Source organism: Narcine bancroftii, chromosome 9 (assembly GCF_036971445.1).
Source record: "Narcine bancroftii isolate sNarBan1 chromosome 9, sNarBan1.hap1, whole genome shotgun sequence".
In the NCBI taxonomy this organism is placed as follows: domain Eukaryota; kingdom Metazoa; phylum Chordata; class Chondrichthyes; order Torpediniformes; family Narcinidae; genus Narcine; species Narcine bancroftii.
Genome location: NC_091477.1, coordinates 57,244,258 through 57,270,883, shown reverse-complemented (window position 1 = coordinate 57,270,883; position 26,626 = coordinate 57,244,258). Strand labels below are relative to the sequence as shown.

Genomic DNA, 26,626 nt, shown 5'->3' with positions numbered 1-26,626 from the left:
TAGGTGTTGTTCCTCCCTACACTCACTCTGGTCCCAACCTCCCCTGTCAAACTAGTTTAAACCCCCCCTCAACAGCTCTAGCCAACATTCCCACCAAGATATTGGTTATCCCCCCCCCCCCCCCAGTTCAAGTGCAGCCCACCCCTTTTGTACAGGACTGACTTGCCCCAGAAGAGATCCCAATGATCCAGAAATCTAAATCCCTGCCCCAGCTCCTGAGCAACACATTCATCCTCCACAACTTACTATTTCTACCCTCACTAGTGCATGGCACAGTCAGCAATCCCGAGATCGCCACCCTTGAGGTCCTGCTATTCATCTTCTTCCCTAACTCTCTCTAATCCCTTTTCAGGACCTCATCCCAACTTCTTTGTCATTGGTCCTCATGTGGACCATGACTTCTGGCTGCTCGCCCTCTCCCTCCAGAATGCTGTGGACTTGATCAGAGACATCCCTGACCCTGGCTCCTGGGAGGCAACATGCCAACCAGGAGCCCCAATCTCATCCAGCAAACCTCATATCTGCTCCCCTAGCCAGCGATTTCCCCAACTACAAGAGCCCTAGTTTTTTTCCCCCCTCCCCCTTCCTTCTGAGCCAAGGGTCCAGCTCCTGTGCCAGATACCCAATCTCCATGATGTCTCCTGTCAATCATCCTCCCCAACAGTATCCAAAGCAGTATACTTGTTGAGGGGAATGGCCACAGGGGTACTCTGCACTGCCTCTCTCCCCTTTTCCCTACAGTCACCCATCTCCCTGACTGGCTTTGATTATTCTATGCTTCAGGAAACAAAGTCCTAACGTGTTTAACCTTTCCCTGTATCTCAATTCCTGAAGTCTGGGCAACATCCTAATAAATCTTCTCTACGCTCTCTCAATCTTACTGATATCCTTCTTTTAGTTAGATGACTGAAACTGCACACCGTATTCCAAAATTGGCAGTAGTATCTTGTACAACTTTAACATCACATTCCAACTCCTGTACTCAATAGTTTGATTTATGAAGGCCCATATGCCAAATGCTTTATTTACAACCCTGGCCACCTGTGATGCCACATTCAGGAAATTATGTATCTGTATTCTCAGATCCCTCTGTTCAGTACTCTACCATTCACTGTGTATGTCCTTTCTTGGTTTGTCCTTCCAAAATGCAACACCTCACACTTGTCTGCATTAAATTTCATCTACCATTTTTCAACCTACTTCATCAGCTGGTCCAGACCCCTCTGCAAGCTTCAAAAACCTTCTTCGTTGTCCACAACACCTTCAACCTTCGTGACATCTGCAAATTTATTAATCCCATTTACCAGATTATCATCCAGATCATTTATATAAAATGACAAACAACAATGGTCCCAGCACCAATCCCTGAGACACACCACTAGTCACAGGCCTCCAGTCTGAGAAGCATCATCCACCACTACTTTCTTCTGGCTTCTCCCGTCCAGCCATCATTGAATTCAGTTTACTACTTCACCATGAATACCTAGTGTTTGAACCTTCCTGACTAACATCCCATGTGGGACCTTGTCAAAGGTACATGTAGTCAACACTTTCCTAGTAACCTCCTCTTTCTTAAACACAACCTACCATGCACAACACGTCAGGGTCACCGGCCTATAATTTCCAAGGTGTGTGTTGCCCTCCAATCCTCTGGCACTTCATCCATGGCTATTTTAAATAACTCTGCAAATTCTTGTCAGGCCCTGGGGATTTATCCCCCCTTATTTGCTTTAACACAGCAAGTATTTCCTCCTCTTTAATCTATACAGATTCCATGACCTCACTGCTTGTTTCCCTCACTTTCCACAACTCTGTGCCCGTTTCCTTAGTGATTACTAATGGGAAAAACCTATTGAAGACCTCCCCATCTCTTTTAGCTGCATACAAAGCCGACCACTCTGATCTTCAAGGGGACCAATTTTGTCCCTTACTATCCTTTTGCTCTTAATATACCTGTAGAAACCCTTAGGATTTTCCTTCACATTATCTGCCAAAGCAACCTTGTATCTTCTTTTAGCCTCCTGATTTCTTTCTTGAGATTTTTCTTGCATTATTTAATACTCCTCAAGTACCTCATTTTCTCCATGCTGCCTATACCTGCTATACACCTCTCTCTCTTCTTCTGAACCAGGCCCCGATATCCCTTGAAACCAACGTTCCCTATACCTTCTAACCATGCCTTTGATTCTGACAGGAACATACCGATTCTGTACTCTCAAAATTTCACCTTGATTCTCTCAATATCTAAAACTCTGATCGCTCTTTTGAATACATTTAGCTACTCAGTTTGCACAGCCGTCTTGGACAAGGAATTCCAATGATTCTTGTTTCTGTCTCTAATCGCCACCCATTAATTTTGACCCCGTACTCATTCTCAATATCCAGCCAGGGAAATGCCCTGTTTACCCTGTCATGCCCCATAAGAATTTTGTGTGTTTCTATCTAATCCCTCTCCATTCTCCTCAACTCAAGGACCAGTCTGTTTAAACCCTCCTTGTCTGACAGAGCAAAATGTTTCCCCCTTCTGTTAATAACTTACACTTTACTAAACTGCAAAGTGGGGCTGAACAGTGAATTGTGGAAGGTTTGTAAGTACTTTAATGAATAATGTCTCATTAGTCCAGCTAATTACTCCTTATCGGCTTTGGATTGTTAGAATCCAAATTTGAGGGGAAAAAAAAGTTAAGAGTTTGAGGTTGAGAGTTAACCCTTGCTACTCCCGAGTAGCTTTGGGGTGGGTAGCTTTTGTTAGAATGCTATAATTAGTCATCTATTCTATTAGGGGTGCGGAAGGTGGAGAGGCAATAATGTGCGATGTTTCCTGTATTCGAAGCGAGTGTGTCTCCATCAGCAATAATGGATCGGGGAGGAAATGTAGTTTCAATAAATCTCTTCGGATTATGATCAGATCCTGGATCTGGTCCTGTGCAACGAGACAGGTAAAATTAGCAATCTTGTAGTTAGGGATCCTCTTGGAAAGAGTCATCACATTGACTGAGTTTCATACAAATGAAGGGTACAGTAGTTTGGTCTAAAACCAGTGTGTTGTTCCTAAACAAGAGGATGAGGGAGGAGTTGGCCAGGGTAGACTGGGAATTTCAGAGATTTTTCACAGTGCTCAACAAAAGTATATTCCAGTTAAAAGCAAGGACAGTGAGGGTAGGGACAGGCCACCCTGGATAACTAAGGAAATCAACGAAGGCATCAAATGAAAAGCTCATACGTCACCAAGAGCAGTGGGAAACCAGAAGACAGGGAAAACTTTAATAAGAACCACGAAGAGAGCCATAAAGAGAGTGAAGGTTGACTATGGGAAAAGATTAGCTCAAAATATAAAAACAGACAGTTAAAGTTTTTATAATTATATAAAGCGCAAAAAGATGAGATGAAATGGGGGAAATGATACTGGAAAATGAGGCTTTGAATGACTGTTTTGTGCCACTCTTCATGATGAAGGACACATCGAACATACCAAAGACGTGATGGGAGGTGAGGATCTGGATGTAATTGTTTTCACTAAAGAGGTCATGGTTAGAAAACTTGATGGTCTAAATATAGATAAGTCCCTTGGACCTGATGGATGCATCCCAGGGTACTGAAAGAAACGGCAGAAGTTATAGTTGAGGCTTTGGTGATAATTTATCAAAATTCTCTGGACCCTAGGAAGTTTCCAGCAGATTAGAAAGCGGTGAACATCACACTACGATTCAAAAAGGATGATGGCAAAAGGCAGGGAACTATAGGCCTGTTAGTTTAACATCTGTGGTTGGGAAAGGGGCGGCAGGGTTAGTATAACAGTTAATGTAACACCTTTACAGCACCAGTGATCTGGGTTTGAATCTCGTGCTGTCTGTAAGGAGTTCGTACGTTCTCCCCTTGTTTGCGTGGGATTTCCTCTGGGGGCTCCAGTTTCCTCCCACCGTTCAATACGTACTAGGGGGTGTGGGTTAATTGGATGAAATTGGGCAGCATGGGTTTGTGGGCCAAAGTGGCCTGTTGCCATGCTGTAAGTCTAAATTTTAAAAATTAAAAATTCTTGAAGCTATCTTTAACGAAGAAATAGTGAGGCATCTGGAGCAAAATGAATCCATCAGGCAGATGCAGCAGGGACTCAGCAAAGGCAGGTCCCGTTTGACAAATTCACTGGAGATCTTTGAGGATATAACGAGTGCAGTCGGTCGAGTGGAGCAGGTGGATATTGTTTACCTGGATTTCCAGGAGGTGCTTGATAAGGTGCTGCATAAAAGATGTGCAGAAGATAAGGATGCATAGAGTTGGGGGGGGGTGATGTATTAGCATGGGTTGAGGATTGGTTAACCAATAGAAAGCAGAGTGTTGGGGTACAGGGGTGTTTTTCTGTTTGGGAGTCAGTGGTGATTGGGGAGTAACAAGGGTCGGTGCTGGGACTGAAGCTATTCACAATGTACATCAACGATCTGGAGGTGGGGATAGGGTGTAGTAGGTTTGCTGATGACACAAAATGGAGTGGAAAGCAAATTGTGCAGAGGATACAGGGTGTCTGATGAGAAATATAGATGGGTTAAGTGTGTGGGCAAGGGTCTGGCAGATGGAGTATAATGTTGGTAAATGAGGTTATCCACTTTGGAAGGGAAAATGGAAGATCAGATTATTATTTAAATGGATGGTGATTGCAGTAAGCTGCCGTACAGAAGGACTTGGGAGTGCTTGTGCATGAAACGCAGAAGGTTGGTTTGCAGGTGCAGCAGGCTGTCAAGAAAGTAAATGGAATGTTGGCCTTCTTTGCTAAAAGGATTGAATTTAAGAGCAGGGAAACTGTGCTGCAACTGAACAAGGTACTGGTGAGGCCGCATCTGCAGAACTGCGTGCAGTTCTGGCCTCCTTACTTGAGGAATGATGTATTGGCTTTGGAGGTGGTGCAGAGGAGGTTCACCAGATTTATTCCAGGGACAAAGGGGTTGGCCTATGAGGAGAAATTGAGTCATCCAGGACTGTATTTGAATGAATTGAGAAGAATGAGAAGGGATCGTATAGAAACATAAAATTATGAAAGAGCCAGGTAATTATGAAAGAACCAGGTAAGTTGTTTCCAATGGTGGGGGAGACCAGAACTAGGGAACAGAGCCTTAAATCCAGGGTAGTAAATTGAGGACCGAGATGAGGAGGGACTGCTTTTCCCAGAGGGTGATGAATCTGTGGAATTCACTGCCCATTGAAGCAGTGGAAGCGACCTCAGTAAATATTTTAAAGACAAGGTTGGATAGATTTTTACATAGTCAGGAAATTGAGGGATATGGGGAAAAGGGCAGGCAGGTGGAGATGAGCCGATCATCAGATCAGCCATAAGAACATAAGAAATAGGAGCAGGAGTCGGCCATCTGGCCTGTCGAGTCTGCTCCTGTCATTCAATGTGATCATGGCTGATCTGATGATCAGCTCATCGCCACCTACCTGCCTTTTCCCTGCATCCCTTAATCCCCTTACTATGTACAATATATCCAACCGTGTCTTAAATATACTTATTTAAGGAATAAATATATTTATAGAAACATAGAAGATAGGAGCAGGAGTAGGTCATTCGACCCTTTGAGCCTGCTCCGCCATTCATCGAGATCATGGCTGATCTTAAAGTTCAGTACCCCGTCCCTGCCTTCTCTCCGTAACCTTTAATACCCTTATACTGAAGAAATATATCTAATTCCCTCTTAAATATATTTAATGAACCTGCCTCTACTGCCCTCTATGGCAATGAATTCCACAGATTCACCACCCTCTGGGTATAGAAATTCCTCCTCAGCTCGGTCCTAAATGGTTTGCCTATTATCCTCAAACCATGGCCCCGGGTTCTGGATTTTCCCATCATTAGAAACATCCCATCTGCATCCACTCTGTCCAGTCCTGCCAGAATTTTATATGTCTCTATGAGATCCCCTCTCAATCTTCTAAACTCCAGCAAGTACAATCCCAATTTGCGCAATCTTTCCTCATAAGTCATTCCTACCATTCCAGGTATCAGCCTGGTGTATCGCCTCTGCACTCCCTCCATTGCAAGAACATCCTTCCTTAGATAAGGTGACCAAAACTGCACACAATACTCCAGGTGTGGTCTCACCAAGGCCCTGTACAACTGCAGTAAGGTATCCTTGTTCCTAGACTCAAACCCTCTTGATATGAAGGCCAACATACCATTTGCCTTTTTAACCGCCTGCTGTACCTGCATGCTCGCCTTCAGAGACTGATGTACAAGTACCCCTAGGTCTCTCAGCACTTCCCCATCTCTTAATCTATTGCCATTCAAATAGTAATCTGCCCTCCGGTTTGTATTACCAAAGTGGATAACCTCACATTTATCCACATTATAGTGCATTTGCCGTGTATCTGCCCAGTCCCTCAATTTATCCAAATCACATTGGAGCTTCCTGACCCCCTCTTCCGTGCACACAACCCCTCCCAGCTTAGTGTCATCTACAAATTTGGAGATATTACATCCAATCCCCTCATCCAGATCATTAATGTAAATTGTGAACAGCTGGGGTCCCAGTACAGATCCCTGTGGCACCCCACTGGTCACCGCCTGCCACTCAGAAAACGTGCCATTTATCCCAACTCTCTGTCTTCTACCTGCCAGCCAGTTCTCAATCCACATCAATACTTTCCCCCCAATCCCATGAGCCTTGATTTTGGAAGCCAGTCGTTTATGCGGGACCTTATCGAAGGCCTTTTGGAAGTCCAGGTACACCACATCCACTGGCTCTCCCCCATCGGATGTGTGGTGTTCCTGGACTTCCAAAAGGCCTTCGATAAAGTCCCGCATAAATGGGATCAACCATGATCTCATTGAATGGCAGAGCAGACTCGACAGGCTGGATGGCCGACTCCTGCTCCTATTTCTTATGTTCTTATAATATAATGCATAATACTTCAGTTGTCCCATATCGTTCTTGTATTTATTGTAAACAAAGGTTGGCCTTTACAATATTTCAATGCAAATCTCCAACCATTGCTCGTATGCCTTCTACCTACAGGTAGTCCCTGACTTACAACCGTAATGGGGATCGAAGGATTGATTGTAACTCGGGTTGGTTGTAAGTCGGATTCACTCCACTGCACATGCCCGAGGTCAAGCAACATTCAAATGAACCTTTAATAGGGACTTTGGGCTGTCTTGGGGAGCGGAGACCTTGGCCTGCCGTGGGGAATGGGGACCTTGGCCTGTAGCGGGGACTTTGAGCTGCCACGGGGAGTGGGGACCTTGGCCTGGAATGGGCACTTCGGGCTGCTGCGGGGAGAGGGGACCTTGGGCCTTTTAATACAAAATATGTACTTTTAGTTTTAATAAAGATTTTTTTTAAAAGTATGTGCAGGGGGACATAACTCGCGTAGGCCAGAAGTCGACAACTACCTGTATCTATAAAAGTAAAAGTTCAAGAAGCCATAACTCAATTCATAATATTAAAATGCAAATGTGTGTCAGGACAGACAGCCAGCCATTAGATTGTTTTTCTGGTATGGACTGAAAATTTATCTTTCCACAAACCCTCAAAAGGCATAACTTCAGCAAGTGAATATGACCTCATACCTCAGCCTCATTAAACTGGATGAATGGATTGTTTGCTGCTTGCTACAATACTCCTGTTGCTATGATAATGGTTTATCATCTAAATTTCAAGGAGCACCTTTATTAAGCTTCAAAATAGTCCTCATACTGATGTAAAGCAATCCTTTGAAAAGTTAAATTGCTTCTTCCTGAGGGCCCCTGATAGAAAATCAGAAATTTAATTTGCTTTAACTTTGAGCATTTAGATATATTGACAGGTCCCTTGTTTAACTACAGTGACCTTGAGGAGGTAACTTTCATTAATTTTATCCACTCATTTCACAGCATTGCTCTTGAGTATCTGTGAGCTTTCCCATTAGAGGATCTGTTAATATGTCAGTAGTTTTCATTACTAGAAAACATTGTATAACCGTACATTTGAATCAAGTGCATGTGATCATTAGCTTCTGTTGTTTTGAAGGCCACCTTGATTCGCAGTTATCGGCAACACTGTCGCTGGTTATGTCACAATGTTGTAAGAAGATAAAGGATACCGTTCAGAAACTTGCACTGGATCACAAAGATATTCATGGAAGTGTCTCCAAAGTGGGAAAGGCCATCGACAGGGTAAGTACAAAGTTTTAAGGGATTTTGATTTTAGATTGTGCTTCCTTGTCACTTCGATCCTGATGGTCAGTTATTCCTGACCTCCCAAAGGTAACAAACAGTTACCGGTTGTTTATTCCAATCATGACAGAATTCCTATGTTATTAGCACCTTTATTTCAAGGTCAAGAATTGGAAACCACTTTTTCCAGTTCAGAACCTTGAGACAAATCTTCCCTTACTGCAGAATTGCTGTGTACCAGCCCCTGTGGCAGGCTATTTGACCTGGTATGGTTTCCCCCACCCGGCACAGCCCACTGTGAGGAGACAATCTCCAGCACTTCTGCACTAAGCAGGACAGGCAATGGCTTTGCCAGTTGGTGCTGAGCACTCACAGACTGTTAAAGCTGATAGTGAGGCCATTTAATATTTGTGACCATCTTTGACCTTCGCAACATTTCAAAATCATCTTTATTTAAAATTTTAAAAGAATTTAAAACTTTTTATTTACATTAAAAAAGATTTTAAAAAGCCCATTTAAAAGTTAAAATAAATTAAAATAGTAAAAATTATAAAGATGTATGGCTTCCTTTCTCCTGGGAACCAATATTTCCCTTTCATCTGAATGGAGACTACCTATGCTTGAACCAGGTTTGATCTGGTTTGGTTAGGTTTTCCAGCCCAGAAGCTGGGATGTCCCTGGAAGACCACACTGCCCAGTGGGATTCCATGATAAAAAAACAGCTGGCCACATGTGAGGCCATTCAAACGATCACCAGTGCTGGAAACTGAGGCTTCCAAGTGGAAATTTGAACAAGCCCTAACCTACACGTTACTGTGTGGTGAAGCCCCTGGCACTGTGTAGGCTGGTTCCACAGGGAAATTCCCAATTCTTGGGGAAAATCTAAGAAAGGAGCGGGCAAAATACAAATATGCAGATTAAAATGAAATTGGACCCCAGGCTGCTGTTGCTTAGCGTATTCTGACCACCTGAGTAGAAACCGTTTACTCGGGCACAGGATTCACCAGTAAAACCATGTAGAGACGGCAAGTGGAGGGAGAGAGAAATGAGAATTAATCTGCAACAATTGTTCAGATACAACAACGTTCAAATGAATTAATATTAGAAACTACTGATTTAGAAGTTGGGATGGCACACTGGCAAAGATAGCAAAGCCACTGCCTCACAATGCCAAAGATGTGGGTTCAATTCTTCCCTTCTCCACTGTCTGTGTGAAGTTTGCATGTTCTCCCTATGTGTATTCCGATTTTCTCTCTCAGCCCCACATTGTGAAAATTAGTATGTTAATTGGTTGCGTAAGTTACTAAGAGAGTGGTAGAATCTCAGGGGGAGCCATGAGAATATTTTTAAAAAATAACAAGGCTAATGTGGGAATAGAGGGTGGCTGATGGTCAGTGAGCCAAGGAGCCCATGACTGTGCTGGATACATTTAAAATAGTAAATGGAGGAGGCCATTCATTCTCCAGAGTAAACTCTTCACAATGTCCCTGCCGGTAAATGATTTACTTTGATGACAGCTAAAATGTTGCTGCATTTTCATATTGAGTTGTACTGTACCCTCTGCTAGTGCAGAACATAAATTGCAAGCTCTGCCATCTGTGCTAGTCCACTCTCTCTGGCTTTCACATATAGTTTGGCCAGGGAATGCCTTAACAAAGGAATCGCTTCCCTGAGTTGTTCACTCTTTTGTGCAGAATTTTGACACAGATGTGAGTGGAGTTGGGGTGGAAGGCGTCTGGGATTTGCACGAAAAGCAGCAGTTCCTTAGCGAGGCTGTGGTGGAGCACTTGTACAGACAAGGGTTGCAGAACGTTGCAGAAGAACTGTGTCAGGTAAGAGACTGGTTGACCAGTGGGTGAAGCACGTGGGAAGAGAGGTACAGAGATCAGATGGTCTGTGTCAGGAGAACATAGTCCAGCTGAGGCTGCCCCACTAACATCGCCTTCCTTGATTTGTCTTCTTCTAAATGTTGGTTCAGGTGAGTGGTAATATTCTGTTGAAAGTGAAGCACCTCCCGCTGCACTGAAACTTCCTCAGCATGGATTAGTCACAAGTCTGGAAGGTGATGGAAAACAGCTTGTTTCTTAGTGCAAGTATATAACATATTCGAGCACTTAACACCTCTTGTGTATCTGTTCCCTCAAACTGGTGGAACACAGGTGCTGAGTGTACTGTTCGCAGGACTCACATCTGGCCAACAGAACTGCCCTAGAGAGCAAGGACAACAACAACGTGCTTGAAAATGTCATCATCTCCAAATTACTCCTCTTTCTTTGGAACATAGATTGAGTCATATTCTGCTGGACAGTATCTATACTATACTACACGATTTGAGGGCATTTACAAGAGACTTGCCAAGCTTGCTCACATCCCATATAAATTGATATTTTGAAGTAATAGTAGCAGGAAGAATCAACAAAGCCTTTGTGCTATTTTAAATAAATATCGCTGCTGGGGAAACTAATCAAAATCTCGAAGCTACTCTCTGGGAGGCCTGAGGTTCGCAAATTGTAATTGGGAAATGTTCCATTTTGAACTGTTCATAAAATGTGTCAGGCCATTACATTCTCAGGAGCAGTGATGGGAAGTGAATCTTCTAACGTTGGAGTGAGCTTGTGTGGTGCAAGCATGTGGAACAACATTCGGGCCATGTGGCAAGTAACATTCCTGCTGCAAATGTGCCAATGACTGTAGGGAAGTTGTCCTACCTTGTATGACGAGGACAAGCCTGGCCAGGTGATCAGAATTTCAGTGAGATAACTATCTGAAAACTTTATGGATAAGGCTGACTGGATCTCTGGGGTGGTGGGAGTATTTAGTTGGGGTAAGACTAACAACACCTTCCCAGACAAGCCCAGAACTGAATACCACACTGAAGTGGAGAGCAAGTTCAACAACAACAACAGTAAAAACGCAATGATGGAGGCAGGGCTGCCCACTGTCCCCAGCTCTGTCCATACTAGCTATTGAACCGCTGGCGGAAACCATTTGGTGGGATCCAGACGTGAAGTGGGCCAAGTGGAACACAAAATCAACCTGTTTTCTGACGATGTGTTAGTGTATTTGATAGAACCTGGGAAGGGTTCATTGGCCAGACTGAGGGCCACAGTGAAAGATTACGGGAGGGTCTCCAGGTATAAGGTTAATCTGGGTAAAAGCAAAATCATGCCTTTGTCAAAAGGAGATTATAGACCCCACCCCCTCCCTAAATAAGAAACAATCCATCCCAGCAGACGAAGGATTAAGAGTATGAAATGGGGAATGTGGTGCAGACGACATGTGTTTTTGCCTCAACCTGTTTTTATTTAATATCCGAGGTCCTCCAGCCTTGAGGAGGATCGTTGTCTTTGTTGGTATTTAGGTGGTTTTTGGATGTCTCTATTTTTGTATTTGTATAACTTAAGGGGCAGTGAGGGGAGGGTGTACAGAGGGGAATATAAGGACTCTGTAAATCATATTACGTGGAAAGAGAATGTAAAATTCTGTTTATTGGATTTACGTGAGTCTTTGGAAATTCAAAAATAAAATTTACCAAAAAACCCCACGATGCTGGAGAAACTCAGCAGGTCAAACAGTGTCCTTTATACAGCAAAGATAAAGATACAGATCCAACGTTTCATCCACGTATGGAAAAATGTCAGCGGCCATCAGAACAAAAGATTAGGTGGGAGGGGTGGTTGCAAAGGCAGGAGGTAATAGGTGGAGAAGGGAAGGAGGGTACACCAGCGAGCAAGGGGAGGAGGGATGGCTGGGTGAATAGAGAGGGAAGGGGTGGAGAGCTGGAAGGAGGAAGGGAAGGGAGGTGGTATGGAGTGTAGATTAGTAGAAACCGAAGAAGTCGAATTTAATGCCATCCAGCTGGAGAGGGCCTAGATGGAAAATCAGATGTTGTTCCTCCAACTTATGGGTGGTCTTGGTGGGATAGCCACATGGACAGACATGTGACTATGGGAATGTGATACAGATCTGAAATGGTTGGCCACTGGGAGGTCTCTGTCACTGGTGCGGACAGAGTGAAAGCGCTTAGCGAAGTGATCTCCCAGTCTGAGCCCTGTGTCTCTGATGTAGAGAAGGCCACAAAAAGAGTACTGAATGTAGTAAATCAGTCATGCGGATACACAAGTAAAGTGTTGCTTCACTTGAAAGACCTGTTTGGGGTGCCACAAACTAACATCCCTCTTAATTTTGTTAGGGACTAAAGAGAATTTGTTAGCATCAACAAAGGAACAGCAGTGGCAAAAATTCGCCAGACAATGGTAAATTCAAAATAATAGTTTTTATTAAACTATAATAACATGACATTTCTTACTTATCTGTAATTTAAACTCTACATTTAACCCCACTATATGCAAGTGTGTGTGTGTGTGTGTGTGTGTGTGTGTGTGTGTGTGTGTGTGTGTGTGTGTGTGTGTGTGTGTGTGTGTGTGTGTGTGTGTGTGTGTGTGTGTGTGTGTGTGTGTGTGGTGTGTGTGTGTGGTGTGGGTGTGTGGTGTGGGTGTGTGGTGTGGGTGTGTGGTGTGGGTGTGTGGTGTGGGTGTGTGGTGTGGGTGTGTGGTGTGGGTGTGTGGTGTGGGTGTGTGGTGTGGGTGTGTGGTGTGGGTGTGTGGTGTGGGTGTGTGGTGTGGGTGTGTGGTGTGGGTGTGTGGTGTGGGTGTGTGGTGTGGGTGTGTGGTGTGGGTGTGTGGTGTGGGTGTGTGGTGTGGGTGTGTGGTGTGGGTGTGTGGTGTGGGTGTGTGGTGTGGGTGTGTGGTGTGGGTGTGTGGTGTGGGTGTGTGGTGTGGGTGTGTGGTGTGGGTGTGTGGTGTGGGTGTGTGGTGTGGGTGTGTGGTGTGGGTGTGTGGTGTGGGTGTGTGGTGTGGGTGTGTGGTGTGGGTGTGTGGTGTGGGTGTGTGGTGTGGGTGTGTGGTGTGGGTGTGTGGTGTGGGTGTGTGGTGTGGGTGTGTGGTGTGGGTGTGTGGTGTGGGTGTGTGGTGTGGGTGTGTGGTGTGGGTGTGTGGTGTGGGTGTGTGGTGTGGGTGTGTGGTGTGGGTGTGTGGTGTGGGTGTGTGGTGTGGGTGTGTGGTGTGGGTGTGTGGTGTGGGTGTGTGGTGTGGGTGTGTGGTGTGGGTGTGTGGTGTGGGTGTGTGGTGTGGGTGTGTGGTGTGGGTGTACTAAACTCTGTAAAGTCAATTTTTAAAAGTTCAGCATAATTTTAGTCTTGCTTCAGGTCTTATATTTTCAGTTCAGAAGTAATTATAAAGCACTTTTAAACGTCATATCTTCAAGCCTCTTTAAACTCACAATTCTTTCAATGAGTTGTCCTTTAGAGAGAATTTCCTTCATATGAGTGATTTCACAAACTCCCTCTTAACTTACCTAAGAGTTCTGGAGTCTGTTTACTTCTCTTGAATGACTTTTGGACTCCAAACATTGAAATTGCCTTCTTTATCTTAAAGTTAGAAGTGGATTTACTTATTTCAAAGCCACTTATTCTGTGTTCCCCTATTTCCCTCCCACCCCCACCACCACAGGAAATATTGCTGCTGGTCAGATTGGCATCTTAACAGAATGGCAGGTTTTCTTCAACTGACTTCATTGTCTTGGATTTCAATAATATATTTCTGGCAAATCTCTCATGTCACATGGTATGTGACATAATTTCTGTCTTTAAAGTTCATAACGTCTCTTGACACTTTTGTGCTGAAACATCTCTATCCATTTACTCATAGAATCAAAGTCATTAACTTTGTTTTATGTTTCTTCTGTTTCTGGGTCTGGAATTTACTAACAAAATGGCTGTGTGTTTACACAGGTGCTTCTGATATAACATCTGTTTTAGTATCTCAAAAACCATCATAAATCCTTTCATCTTTTGACTTCAATTTCAATCAGCAGCTATTCCATCTCAAACTGACTTTTATCTTCCATCTCAAAGAACCATGTGTGTTTAAAATGCTATCGTATTGTCTGTGCTGAAGCCAACTAACAGCTGCAAAGAACCATGTGTCTGTAGAATGTAAATGGGCCTTGTCCACCCAAAACTAACATATTAAACCATATCTAGATAAAATATAGTTTTAATATTAAACTAAGGATTAATATTAACACAGATCCATTGCAGGGGACCCGGTCTGTGGTGAGGGAGGTGTGGATGCAAGTGTGGCACCTCCTGTGGCCACAGGGCAAGGTGGAGGGGGGAGGGGGGGCGATTGATGGGGCGATTGGTGGGGAGGGATGAGTGCACGAGGGAGTCATGGAGGAAGCGGTCCTCACAAAAGACAGAGGGGGGAGGAGAGGGGAAAATGTATCTGTTAGTGGGATCCTATTGTGTGCAGGAAATTCCGGAGGATAATGTGTTGGATGCAGTGGCTGGTGGAGAGGTAAGTGAGGATGAGGGGAATCCTGTGTTTGTTGCATCTGGGGACAGAGGGGGCCAGAGCAGATGCATGGGAAATGGAGGAGATGCGGGTGAGGGCTGAGTTGATGATTGTGATGGGGAAGCCATGTTTGTGGAAGAAGGCAGGCATTTCAGAAGATCTGGACTGGAAGACCTCATCTTGGGCACCTACCCCCCACCTACCTCTGCATCCAACACATTATCCTCTGGAATTTCCACCAATTACAACAGGATCCCACTACCAGATACATCTTCCCCTCTCCTCCCCTCTCTGCCTTCTGTAGAGACCTCTCCCCTCCATGACTCCCTTGTGCATTCATCCTTCCCCACCAATCGAGCTCCCCATCCCACTGCCCCGCACCTTCCCCTGGGGCCACAGAAAGTGCCACATGCGCCCACACCTCCTCCCTCACCACGGTCCATGGCCCCAAACCAACCTTTCAAGTGAAGCAACACTTCACGTGTATCCGCAGGATTGATTTATTCCATCTGGTGCTCCCTTTGTGGCCATCTCTACATTGGAGAGACTGGGCATAGATTGGGAGATCACTGAGAACCTTTACCCTATCTACATCAATGACAGGGATCTCCCAGTGGTCAACCATTTGAATCCTGCACCTCACTCCCAAGCTCACAATGTCTGTCCCAGTGTACTATCCCAGCAAGACCACCCATAAATTGGAGGAACAACTCTTGATTTTTCATCTGGACACTCTCCAACATCGACATTAACATGTCGATTAACATATCGATTAACAATTAACATTAACAACGACATCTTTGGTTTCTGCTAACGGACTCTCCATCCTCCCTCCCTTCCCTTTCCCTTTGTCTTCATTCCCCTAGCTCTCCACCCCTTCCCTCTCTATTCCCAGAGTCATCCCTCCCATATCCACCTATTATCTCCTGCCTTTAGGACTGTGCTCCTCCACCTATCATTTGTTTGGTTGCCTGCCCACATTTTTCTGTACTTTGATGAAGGGGTCAAGCCCAAAACATCGGTTATGTATTTTCAACTTTGCTATATAAAGGACATTGTTTGACTATATTCTCCAGAATGTTGGTTGTCAGGGAAGCCAGCAGTATCCCTCACAACTTCATCAGCGAGAAATGCATCCAGCTGCAGCTCTTGACAAACCGAGTTAAGTAATTGGAACTGGAGTTGGATGAACTCCGGATCATTCAGGAGGCAAAATAGGTAATAGACCAGAGTTACAGGGACGCCATCACACCTGGGAGGCAGGAGGAGGGTAGATGGGTGACAGTCAGGAGAGGAAAAAGGGAACAGACAGTGAAAGCATCCTTGTGGCCATTTCCCTTAAAAACATATATGATTTTAGATATTGTTGGGGGAACGACCTACCAGGGAAAAGCCACAGCGATCAGGTCTCTGGCACGGAGGGAGTCTGGTCCTGTGGCTAAGAAGGGAAGAGAGAGGAAGAGATGAGCTGTAGTGATAGGGAATTCCATAGTCAGGGGGACACATAAGAGGTTCTGCAGAAAAGATCGAGTATCCTAGATGGTATGTTGCCTAATTGGTGCCAGGGTCCAAGAGATCTCAGATTGAGTTCACAACATTCTCGGGGGGGTGGGGGTGGGGGGTGGAGAAGCAGCCAGATGTCGTGGTTCATATAGGGACCAATGATGTGGGTAGGAAGGGTGAGGAGGTCCTGCAAGGAAAGTTCAGGGAGTTAGGTGCTAGGTTGAAGGACAAGACCTCCAGGGTAGTGATCTTAGGATTGCTATCTGTATCACGTGCTGGTGAGGTTAGAAATAATGCCACATGGTGCAGAAGGGAGGGCTTCAAGTTTCTGGATCAATGGGCTCTCTTTCAGGGAAGGTGGGACATGTTTCGATGGGTTAGTTTGTATCTGAACTGGAAGGGAGACTAATATCCTTGCGGGAAGGTTTGCTAGCACTGTTGCAATGAATTTAAACTAGATTTGCAGGGCGAGGGGAACCAGAGAAGTGGAGGAGGGAAAAAATGATGTGAAAATCGCATGTATCATTAGAAGTGAACGGATTGTACATGGTTGAAATGTTCTCAGGTGCATCTATTTCAACGCAAGGAGTATTATAGGAAAGGCAGACCAGCTCAGAGGGTGGATTGGCAAGTGGAATTATAACATTGGGGCCATTAGTAAAACTTGGTTGCAGGAGGGGGAGAACTGGCAGCTCAATGTTCTGGACTTCCGTTGCTTTAGATGCAATAGAACGGGGGTGGGATGAAAGTGGGAGGAGTGGCATTGTTCATCAGGGAAAATATCACAGCTATGTTCAGGCAGGACAGACCAGAGGCCTTGTCTACTGAGGCATGTGAGTGAAGCTGAGGAATGGAAAAGGTATGACCATACTCGGGGTTGTATTATAAACTACCCAATAGTCAGCAAGAATTGGAGGATCAAATCTGTAGAGAGACAGCAGGTAGATGCAGGAAACATAAGGTTGTGATAGTAGGAGATTTTAACTTTCCACATATTGGCTGGAACCCCCAGGCTATAAAAGGGATAGTCGGTTTGGAGTTTGTCAAATGTGTTCAAGGACATTTTCTAAATCAATATATAGAGGTACCAACTAGAGAGAATGCCATACGGAATCTCCAATTGGGGAACAAGACAGGACAGGTGACAGAAGTATGTCCAGGGGAACATTTTGGGTCCAGTGATCATGATACCATTAGTTTCAAGTTAATTATGGAAAAGGATAGTTCTGGGTCTCAGGTTGAGATTCTAAACTGGAGAAAGGCTAATTTTGAGGAAATGAGAAAGGATCTATCATAGGTAATCCAAAAATTGCAGTAATGGGATGTGGTTGTAAATCAATATTCAAAACAGATATAATGGAAAAAATTTCCTTCCAATAATTCTGTAAAGAGGGACAGGACCAAAACATATGTGTAAGGGAAGCTATTTCCAATTGACATTTATCACATATAGGATCGATATGAGAATAAAAGCGATGGAGTTTATCTTTAGACATATGAGCTCTATGAACAACTTTAAACTGTATTAGTGAATGTTTTGCACATAGAGAAGAAGAGTTTACCAGTCGCAGAATTTTATTCCAATTTTCATTAGAAATATGAAGGTTGAGTTCTCTTTCCCAATCATTTTTAAACTTTTCAAAAGTCCCAGAATTTATTTTTGTAATTATATTATATAATTTAGATATCACACCTTTTGGAGGGAATTTTGAATATAGTATATCCTCTAAAACAGTCGTAGTCTCCCGATTGGGAAAAGAGGGTAAAGTCGAAACTAAGAAACTCCTAATCTGCAAATATCGAAAGAAATGAGATCGAGGTAAATCATATTTCATGGATAATTGTTCAAATGACATGAAAGAGTTATCCAAGAATAAATCCGAAAAGCATGGATTACCTATGATAGATTTGACTTATTTATCTCTTCCTGCGGATCGTATGATTGCTTTTCTTACACTAATGGCTAGAAGATCTATACTATTAAATTGGAAAGAGGTAAATCCTCCCACTGTTTTCCAATGGTTTACCCAAACTATACTATGTTTAAATTTAGAGAAAATTAGAAACTCTGTCTATGAATCCCCTTCTAAGTTTGAGTTAACCTGGCGACCATTTATTCAATATTTTCATTTGTGGTGAGTTGATCTGGCTCTGTTTTCTTTCTATGATTATGTATGATAATTGGGCTGTAAGATGAGATCGGAGTGATCGGCGTGGTTTAGCTATATCTGTAGGTTTTTTTTTAAGTTTTTTTAATTCAGATTTGTTTTTTCTTCTTTTTTGGGGTTTTTTTTCTCTCTTTTTTCATATATTGTTATTAATTATATCTTTTTTTTAGAGATAGTTCACACCCTAAACTGATCAAAATTTTTTTTTTATGATATATTTTTATCCTGTAATATTATTGTTTAATATCTCTGTATTAATTCATTACTTACTATGTATTTTTTTTATATCTCTTTGAACTGTATGTGTTTATAAATTATAATAATAATAAAAAGATTGAAAAAGAAAGAGAAAGGATCTAGAATGTGTGGATTGGAATAGGTTGTTTTGGGCAAGGATGTTTGAAGTAAGTGGATAACCCTCAAAAGTGAAATTTTGAAAGTACAGAGTTTGTATGTGCCTGTCAGGATTTAAAGACAAGGTTAACAGGCAAAGGGAACCTTGGTTTTTGAGGGATCTGATTCAGAAGAAGAGAGAGGTGTGTAACAGTTAGAGGCAACCTGGAGCAAATGAGGTACTTTAGTATAAAAAATACAAGAAATTCCTCAAGAGAGAAATCAGGAAGGCTAAAAGAAGACATGAGGTTGCTTTGGCAGAAAATGTGAAGGAAAAACCTGAGGGTTACTACAGGTGTATTAAGACCTAAAGGACAGTAAGGGACAAAATTGGTCCCTTTGAAGATCAGAATAGTCAGCTCTGCATGAAGCCAAAAGAGATGGGGGAGGTCTTAATTTCTTTTCGTCAGTCTATACTCAGGAAATGGGCACAGAATTGTGGGAAGAAAAAAAGCAGTGAGGTCATGGAACCGATACAAATTAAAGAGGAGGAAATGCTGGTATGTTAAAGCAACTAAGGGTGGATAAATCCCCAGGGCCTGACAAGATATTCCCTTGGACCTTAAGGGAGGCCAGCGTAGAAATTGCAGGAGCTCTGGCAGAAATAATTAAAATGTCCTTAGTCACTGGTGTGGGGTTGGAAGATTGGAGGTTAGCTCATATTGTTCCATTGTTTAAAAAAGCCTCCAAAATTTCCCTAGAAATTAAAGGCCAGTGAGCCTGACGTCAGTAGTAGGTAAATTATTGGAAGGTGTTCTATGAGAACAGATATATAATTATTTGGATAGCCAGAAACTGATGAGGGATAGTCAACATGGCTTTGTGCATGGTAGGTCGTGTTTAACCAATCTTGTAGAGATTGTCTTGTTAAGAAAACTTGTCATTGGCCCATTTCCTTTGGAGACCCATTGGCCCACCAAGAAATCTCTTGGTGCCTGCCACATTGACCACAGCCAGTAGGCTGATATCGCCTCCAACCGTGCATCTTGGCGCCTCACAGTTCGACAGGCAGCAACCTCCTTTGAAGAAGACTGCAGAGCCCACCTCACTGACAAAAGACAAAGGAGGGAAAACCCAACACCCAACCCCAACCAACCAATTTTCCCTTGCAACCGCTGCAACCGTGCCTGCCTGTCCCGCATCGGATTTGTCAGTCACCAACGAGCCTGCAGCAGATGTGGACATACCCCTCCATAAATCTTCGTCCGCGAAGCCAAGCCAAAGAAGAAAGAAAGAGATTTTCAAGGCGGTTACCAAGAAAGTTGAAAAAGAAAAGGATGTGGAATTTTTCTATGTCAGTGGTTCTCAACCTTTTACTTTCCACTCACTTATCATTTTAAGTATTCCCTATGCCATCAGTGCTCTGTGATTAGTAAGGGATTGCTTAAGGTGGGATGTGAGTGGGAAGGGAAGTTTGAGAATCACTCCACTAGACCCTATTGTTACTGAAATATTTTGCTTGATTTTTAAAAAAATGTCATTGACCCATTTCCCTTGGAGTTATGAAACCATGCACATAACGAGTCAATTAGGGACGATTGAAACAGTGGCTTTCAAACTTTTTCTTTCCACCCACATACCACCTTAAGGAATCCCTTACTAGTCACAGAGCACCTGTGGCATAGGGGATACTTAAAGTGGTATGTGAATGAAAAGAAAAAGGTAAACCACTGGTCTACATGGACTTTAGGAAAGCTTTTGACAAAGTCCTGGATGGGAGGTTAGTCAGGAAGGTTCAGATGCTAGGTATTCATCGTGAAGTAGTGAACTGGATTCGACAGTGACTGGATGGAAGAAGGCAGAGAATAATGGTGAATGATTGCTTCACAGATTGGAGGCCTGTGGCTAGTAGTGTACCTCAGGGATCAGTGCTCAGATCATTGTTGTTTGACATCTATATCAATGATCTGAATGATAATGTGTTAAATTGGATGAGTAAGTTTGCAGATGGTACTAAGATTGGAGGCATTGTGGCCAACAAAGAAAGTTTTCAAAGCTTAAAGACAGTAAATGTAGTTGAGCTTTTTCCACTGAGGGTAGGTGAGATAGAAACCAGAGGACATGGGTTGAGAATGAAAGGGAAAAAATGTAGGGGGAACATAAGGGGGAACTTTTTCACACAGAGACTGGTGGGAGTGTGGAACGAGCTGCCAATTGAGGTGGTCAATGTGGGTTCAATTTTAGCATTTAAGAAGAATTTGGACAGGTTCGTGGATGGGACATGTATGGAGGGATGTGGACTGGGGCCTTCTGTTTCAAGATGAAAGAAAAAGTTTGAAAACCACTGTTTTAATTGTACCTAATTGACTTGTTATGTGCACGGTTTCATAACTTCAAAGGAAATGGGCCAATGACAAGTTTTCTCATGCAAAATATTTCAGTAACAATGATTCTCAACCTTCAATTCCCACCTTAAGCAATCCCTTTTAAATCACAGAGCACCTATGGCATAGGGATTACTTAAGGTGGAATGTGATTTGGGGGGGGAAATTCGAAAACCATTGGTTTGAGGCAAGTGGAGGAAAGTTTCGGGAGATGTCAGAGGTAGATTTTTTTTTAATATACACAGAGTGATAGGTGCCTGGAATACATTGCTGGGGATGGTGGTGGAGGCTGGTAAAATAGGGACATTCAAAAGACTCAGACAAGCACATCAATTTTAAAAAATAATTAGAGGGCTATGATTGTGAAGCAGGCAAGGATTAGATTATTGTGGTGTAGGTTTACATTTGTCAGCACAACATCATGGGCTGAAGGGACTGTACTGTGCTGAAATGTTCTATGATCTAAATCCCACTTACCATCTTTTCCTAGGAATCTGGAATATGCATTGACCTCTGTCAGAAGGAACCCTTTCTAGAGTTGAACAGAATTCTGGAGGCACTGCGAGTGCGAGATTTGAGGCCAGCACTGGAGTAAGTCTCAATGTAAATTTCCCCTTTCCCTTCCCACTTCTGAGCCCATTTCAGGTGGGCCTCCCAGTTGCTGAGAATCTGTAACTCTCCAGGTGTGGTGCAGCCACACTGGGGCGCTGAATGAAGAATAGGTTTACTGGGGCCTTTTCTTTCAAGGTGAAAACTGATCAGCAGCCTGCAAGTAAATAAGTTATTGGTGTCAGAGATTTTAAGAAGCATGTCTATAACTGGCACGATTGTTTATTGATGTGCTGGCAAGACCAGCAGGTAATGCCTTTCCCTGACCGCAGAGGATGAGGGTGGAACCTCAGCGTTCATTGCAAGTGTTCTCGAACAATATCATAAGGATGTGGCCCCAGCAATGATCAAGGAATCAAGTATGTTTCCCTGTCAGATTGTGTAAAATGGAGCTAGTTCAGGATCTATTTGCAACTGTTCTTTGAGGTTGATTTAACAATGTTTTCTATACATCTGAAGAATAGGAAAAGAAGGGTTTGGATTTGATGTGGATAAGCCAGTTTTATTCCCAATTCTCCATTGGTCTCTTTGATATTCCTTTCTTTTGGGAATATACCTCTGTAATTGCTGACATGTTGACATAATTTTAATCTGGGTTCTGGGAATCCTAAATGATTACTGCTCATTGACTCTACACAAACCCCTGGACAGCAAAGACAGGTACATCATGGTGCTTTTTATCGACTACAGTTCGGTATTCAACACCATCATCCCCTCAAAACTAATCAGCAAACTCCAAGGCTTGTGACTCAACACCCCACTGTGTAATTGGATCCTGGATTTCCTCACCTCCAGACCACAATCAGTGAACATCTCCTCCTCCATCAGCACTGGAGCACCACAGGCTGCCTCCTTTGTGCATCCAAGTAATTTGTTGTCTCTCAAACAACCAGGGTCCCAACACTTATCCCTGTGCAACACCACTGATCATGGACCTCCAACCAATATAACATCCTCCACCACTAATCACTGCCCTCTGGGAAAATTGGTTCCAAATCCAAACTGTCAAATCCCAGCGGACCCCATGCATCTGTACCTTCTGGATCAGCCTGCCATGAGGGACCTGGTCAAATGCATTATTGAAGTCCATGTAGTCAAACCCCTACCCTCATCACAACTTTTGCCACCTCCTCAAAACATTCCATTAAATTTGTAATTTGTGGTCACGCCCAGAAAAAGCCAAGCTGACTGTCTCTAATTTGACCAAGACTTTCCAAATGTACATAAATCCTGTCCCTTCTCCAAAATTTCCCAATTACCGACCTGAGGACCTTGTTTATCCCTATTTCCCTCCTTAGAACCAGAGAACACTAGTGTGTGCTGAACAGTAGCCCCTTTCAACTTGCACCACCCGGGTAGCCCTCCTGGGACCTGGGGGCAATTACTAGGGAAAAGGTGCTGGAAGTATCTTTCAAATTGCAGAGGGATTGACCCATTAAATCGCCAACCCAGCGATTTAAGGCCATCCCACCCCCGCGATGACATGTTAAGTGACGCATCACGCACACATGGGATCTATCGGCTGTCAGTCCCCCCCACTGGCCTTTAGTCACCACCCCATTCCTCAGCGACGTGCCGCTGCCACGAATGGGGTGGGGGAGGGTGGTTGCTGCCATGGAGTGCTGCTCTGGCAATGGCTGTCTTCCTTACCCATAATCTCCCTCACCGCTGGAAACGTTCTGCCACCACCAAAGCAGTTGAACAGCATGGGGGATTATGGGTTAAGAAGACGGCCATTGCTCCTGCACTCCCGCATTGAGCCATCGCCGCGAACCGGAATGGTGCTTGCAGTAGTGGAACATCGTGGCACCCCCCCCCTCTCCCCCTGTGGCAGTGAGATCTCTCCCCCCCAATCGCGGCCCCCCTTCCCCACCCCTTGTGGCAGCGACCTCTCTCTTCCTCCCCCCCTCCCCCACGGCAGCGACCTCTCTTCCCTTGATCGCAGCAGCAGCACCTCAGCCAGGGGTTTCCCTGTCTCGCATGCAAGGGCTGACATCACCAGAGTAACTGGGTTGGCCATTTCCCCTTTCAAACCTCAGGATCAGGATGTCCAGGTAAGTTTTACAGGGTTTCCTGACCACCTCTGAGGTAGGTCAGGGACCCAGTTGAGTTCTGACTGGGTTGATCCAGTTGGACCCTTTCAAATCACCATGTAACTGGGATGCTAACCATGCAAATTGCCCAGTTAACCCCATTTTACATGGCAGTTTGAAAGGGTCTAGTCATTCTGCTTTGTCCCAATGACCTGCAGAGTATAACCCTCCATAACCCCTCTCACCCATGTACATATCCAAATTCATGCTCAGCCATTTGCAGTTGGAGGTGCTGCGAGTGCTTAATGAATAACAAGTGTATGGAGGACAGTTTAAAAAGGGCGTGGAGGTCAAAGGGTTAAGGTGAGTTTTGATTTGTATTGACTGTTGATTAATTTGGTGATTGAGTTAATTGGCTGGGTTCAGAAAGAGGAGGGGCCCACCCAGGGAGTGAGTGGCCTCGTGAAGGAGTGGAGCTTAATGCTTTGGATCATGAGGCTCTAAAAGTAAACCGGGTTATTATAGGCCTGTGAGTCTGATGTCGGTTGGTAAATTAATGGAGAATGTTCTTTAGAGATGGAATATACAATTATTTGTTAAGACAGGGATTGATTAGGAGTCGTCAACATGACTTTGAATGTGGTAGATCATGTTTAACAAATCTTAGAGTTTTTCGAGGAGGTTACTAGGGTTGATGAGGGGAAGGCTGTGGATGTTGTCTATATGGACTTCAGTAAGGCCTTTGACAAGGTTCTGCATAAGAGGTTAGTTAGGAAGGTTCAAGCATTAGGTATTAATGTTGAAGTAGTGAAATGGGTTCAACAATGGTTGGATGGGAGATGCCAGAAAGTAGTGGTGGAAAATTGTTTGTCAAATTGGAGGCTGGTGACTAGTGGAGTGCCTCAGGGATCAGTACTGGGTCCTTGTTTGTTTGTCATATATATTAATGATCAGATGATATGGTGGTAAATTGGATTAGTAAATATGCAGATTATACTAAGATTAGTGGTGGAAGGTTTTCAAAGCTTGCAGTGGGATATAGGACGGTTAGAAGAGCGGGCTGAAAGATGGCAGATGGAGTTTAATACTGATAAATGTGAGGTGCTACATTTTGGTAGAAATAATCAACAAAGCTCATGCATGTTAAATGGTAGACAATTGAGGAGTGCAGTAGAACAAAGGGATTTAGGAATTCTGGTACGTAATTCCTTGAAAGTGGAGTCACATGTAGATAGGGTGATAAAGAAAGCTTTCGTTATGTTGGCCTTCATAAATCAGAGTATTGAGTACAGGAGTTGGGATGTCTTGTTGAAGTTGTATAAGGCCAAATTTGGAATTTTGTTGCTGGGGGATTCAGGGTTTGAGTTACAGGGAAAGGTTGAGCAAGCTGGGACTTTATTCCCTGGAGTGTAGAAGATAAAGGTGTTATTTGATAGAGGTATTTATAATTATGAGGGGTTCAGATAGAGTCAATGTGGATAGGCTTTTTCCATTGAGAGTGGGGGAGATTCAAACAAGAGGGCATGGATTGAGATTGAAGGGGGGAAAGTATAGGGGAAACATGAGAAGGAATTTCTTCACTCAGAGGGCGATGGGAGTGTGGAATCAGTTTCCGTCCAAAGTGGTAGATGTGGGCTCGATTTTAATATTTAAGGAAAAGTTGAATAGGTACATAGACAAGAGAGGTGTGGAAGGTTGTTGGCTAGGTGCAGGTCAATGGGACTAGGTGGGAGAAGAAGGTGTTTGGCATGGACTAGAAGGGTCGAACTGGCCTGTTTTTGTGCTGTAATTGTTATATGGTTAAATATGTAAATGAAGCCTACATTCATCATTTTAGCTGGCAACTAATTCAAACAAAAGAATATCCGCTCCACTCCAGTCCTCTGGGACTTCGTCTGTTGCTCATGAGGACCCAAAGATCGTCATTAAGGCCCTAATGATGTCATTTCTTGCCTCTTTCCCACCAGACCCTGGGGACTTGTCCCTTTCTCAACCCATATGTTGGCCCTTAATTCCAATTTCTTTGGCATGCTTGTGAACAGTAGTTAATTTAATGGGCTGTTTGAACCTGGTTTTAATGCTCTGTTTTTCTTGTTCAGATGGGCAATGGCAAAGCGGGAGAGGCTGTTGGCTTTGAACAGCACATTGGAGTTCAAACTGCACAGGTTATATTTCATCAGTCTGCTGACTGGAGGTGTCATCAACCAAATCGAGGCCCTGGAATATGCCAAGAACTTTCAGCCCTTTGCACACCAACATCAAAGAGGTCAGCCAAATGGTTATTTAATGGACAAAATGGGAGCTACTTAGGTAGCAAACTTTCAGTGGTTATATTTGCATAAAGAAGGCAGTCAAACAGTAACTCAATGCTTTTTGGTAATTCTGTTTCCTTTCTATACCTCCTGTCTCCTTCTCTCCCAGAGCACTACTATTATGGGCTTTTTAGCAGTTTAAAGAAAATGCAGGCTTTTGGATGTACTTGACTGAGATCCAATAATGGAGCAGAACAAGGTCTCCTACCCTTGGTTGTGCACAGATAATTCTCTGGAATGGGTCCTTGTATCCTGCCTGTGGATCTGTCTGTTTGCCTTGAGCATCCCCTGGCGAGACTTCCAGAAGGTTCAGGAGTATCCAGCACCCATATGCTTAAAGGCTTCTTGGTGCCTTAAATGTCACTAACGTAAACGATGGCCTTTAACCCAATGTAGGAAAGCATAATAAAAGTAAATTAGATCACCAATTCACAACCTTTTATCATCCATAGACCATCTTGCATATTCCTTTGCTTACCACAGCCCACCTATAACAAATCCACTGACGGCCAGTGGATGGAATGGAGAGGAGGTAGATGGGGGCTGGTAAACCCCAGTTCTGGTGGCAAAACCTTTTTGCTTCAAATTTAAGATCCAATTTATTGTGTACACAAAAATATTTCCATTGTGTGTGCTGTAAAGGCACATCGCCTTCCCAAGATCGTGTTATATGACGAGCTCTCCACTGGCCATCGTGACAGAGGTGCACCAACATCAAGGACTGCCTAAAGAAATCTCTTGGTGCCTGCCACATTGACCACCGCCAGTGGGCTGATATCGCCTCA

The 26,626-nt window shown here is 43.8% G+C and overlaps 1 protein-coding gene across 2 annotated transcripts in view; it reads left to right on the top strand.

The window, feature by feature from the left end:
• The window catches only part of rmnd5b (required for meiotic nuclear division 5 homolog B), a 42,180-nt gene that overhangs the window by 5,389 nt on the left and 10,165 nt on the right, over window positions 1-26,626 (top strand). Inside the window, exons 2-5 of one of the 2 annotated variants that reach the window (XM_069899251.1) lie at window positions 7,998-8,143; window positions 9,838-9,975; window positions 21,378-21,478; window positions 25,629-25,795. In XM_069899251.1, the coding sequence (XP_069755352.1) occupies window positions 7,998-8,143; window positions 9,838-9,975; window positions 21,378-21,478; window positions 25,629-25,795 (552 nt within the window). The remainder of the gene's footprint in view (window positions 1-7,997; window positions 8,144-9,837; window positions 9,976-21,377; window positions 21,479-25,628; window positions 25,796-26,626) is intronic. The other variant, XM_069899252.1, reaches the window with a different exon arrangement.